Source organism: Lipophrys pholis (genome assembly GCF_963383615.2).
Source record: "Lipophrys pholis genome assembly, chromosome: 3".
NCBI classification, from domain to species: domain Eukaryota; kingdom Metazoa; phylum Chordata; class Actinopteri; order Blenniiformes; family Blenniidae; genus Lipophrys; species Lipophrys pholis.
Window position 1 is genome coordinate 36,559,000 of NC_137627.1, and position 2,128 is coordinate 36,561,127.

General features: G+C 55.3%; 1 protein-coding gene across 1 annotated transcript in view; it reads right to left on the reverse strand.

Moving 5' to 3' along the window:
• Nucleotides 1-1,726, reverse strand: part of LOC308107892 (fibroblast growth factor 12-like) — a 28,930-nt gene extending 27,204 nt beyond the window's left edge. Inside the window, exon 1 of the mRNA XM_080460475.1 lies at nucleotides 1,398-1,726. Within this exon, the coding sequence (XP_080316601.1) occupies nucleotides 1,398-1,425 (28 nt within the window). The 5' untranslated portion in view covers nucleotides 1,426-1,726. The remainder of the gene's footprint in view (nucleotides 1-1,397) is intronic.
• Nucleotides 1,727-2,128: the final 402 nt, after the last annotated feature.

Below are 2,128 nucleotides of genomic sequence, written 5' to 3' on the forward strand. Positions count from 1 at the left end.
CAGCTGGTTTTTCACTGGTCCTGTAGAGGACTAGAGACCTGCTGTCTCACCTCCTCCTGTCTTCTACTGTCTCAACTCCTCCTGTCTCACCTCCTGTCGTCTTCTGTCTCCTCCTGTCTCACCTCCTCCTGTCTTCTACTGTCTCAACTCCTCCTGTCTCACCTCCTGTCGTCTTCTGTCTCACCTCCTCCTGTCTATCCTTCTCCTGTCTTCTACTGTCTCAACTCCTCCTGTCTCACCTCCTGTCGTCTTCTGTCTCACCTCCTCCTGTCTATCCTTCTCCTGTCTTCTACTGTCTCAACTCCTCCTGTCTCACCTCTGTCATCTTCTGTCTCACCTCCTTCTGTCTCCTCCTGTCTCACCTCTTTCTGTCTCCTCCTGTCTCACATCCTCCTGTCTCTTTGTTCCTGTCTCACCTCCTGTCTTTTCCTGTCCCTCCTCCTTCTGTCTTCACCTGCCTCACCTCCTCCTGTCTCCTCCTGCCTCACCTCCTGTCTTCTTCTGTCTCACCTATTCCGGTCTCACCTCCTCCTGTCTCTTCCTGTCTCACCTCCTGTCTTTTCCTGTCTCACCTCCTCTTTTCCTGTCTCTCCTCCTCCTGTCTCCTTCTGTCTCACCTCCTCCTGTCTACCTGCCTCACTTCTTCATGTCTCCTTCTGCCTCACCTCCTCTATTCTCTCCTCGTGTCTCACGTCCCGTCTCTCCTCTTCCTGTTTTACCTTCTTCTGTCTCACCTCCTCCTCTCTCACCTCCTCTTGTCTCCTCCATTCTTTCCTCCTCCTGTTTTACCTCCTCCTGTCTCTCCTCCTCTCCCACCTTCTGTCTCTCCTCCTCTTATCCATCCTCCTGTCTGTCTCTCCTTTTCTCTCCTCCTCCCTGTCTTTCCTCTCTCATGTGTTTACTGTTTTGCTGCATCAGGCTTCTGTCAGCGTTACAGCCGTTTGACACACACACACACACACACACACACACACACACACACACACACACACACACACACACACACACACACACACACACACACTGCACCCCATCCCATAATAACCACACCTAAAAGCTCCAGTGCAGCAGCTGCATGCAGGATGTGAGCAGCGGGATACCGCAGTACACTGCTACCCAACATGCATCACTCCCTGCTTCATCCCTCCATCCAGCCAGCCAGTACCCCTCTACTCCACCCATCCCTCCATCCAACATCCCTCCATCCAACATCCCTCCATCCCCTCATCCTTCCATCCATCACCCTCTGCAGAGGGAAAAGGCACCAACTTCCATCCACTCCTCCATCCCTCCGCCCTCCCCTCCCCAGCCACAGCCCAGAGTCAGGAAACTTCCCTCCATCCCTCCATTCCTCCATCCCTCTATCCATCCATCCCCCCTCCTTCCATCGCTCCTACCTGCCGGTGCCTTCTCTTTGCCCTCCATCTCCGGTTCTCAGAGGTGAGGCGCTGCTCCTGCCTCCTTCAGCGGCTTCCAGCGAGCGTAGAGCCTCCGGGAGAGGAGGATGGATGGAGGAGAGGATGGATGGAGGAGAGGAGGATAAAGACTGACGGAGGCTCCGCAGCAGCACGAACAGCGCTGCAGTTTTATCTAAATCCTCCTCAGCTGCTCTGATGATGTTTCTTCTCCTTTCACTTCTTCTTCAGGTTTTCCTCCTGCGGACGTTCAGCAGGCTCGTGCGTTCACCTGTCCCGCGTCCGCGCGCCCTCTCCCTCTCTGCCGCTGTGCACGCGCCGTGTTGCTGCAGCTCGAGCCAGGAGAGCTTGGGTGTGACGTCACCGACCGGAGGAGTTTTAAGGTGACACGGTGAGGAAAGGGAGGGCGGGGATGAAGAAGGCGGGACAGATCCGTTGGGGGAATCGAACCCACGACGATCTGGCTGCAGGGGACACGTTCCCCCACCACCCCCCACACACCCCCCCCCCCCCCCCCCCCCCCCACAAAGAAAAGTTTGATTACAAATGATAAAAACAGACTTAAAAACAGAACTCAGCTCCTCATCGATCACAATCAGCTTCCAGGAGCCTGAGAAGCTTCGTTCAGACCAGGGGCGACTGGTCATTGGGGGCAGGGGGGCTGAGCGCCACCTGGTGTTATCAGAAAGGACTGCATGCAAAGTATGTTATTA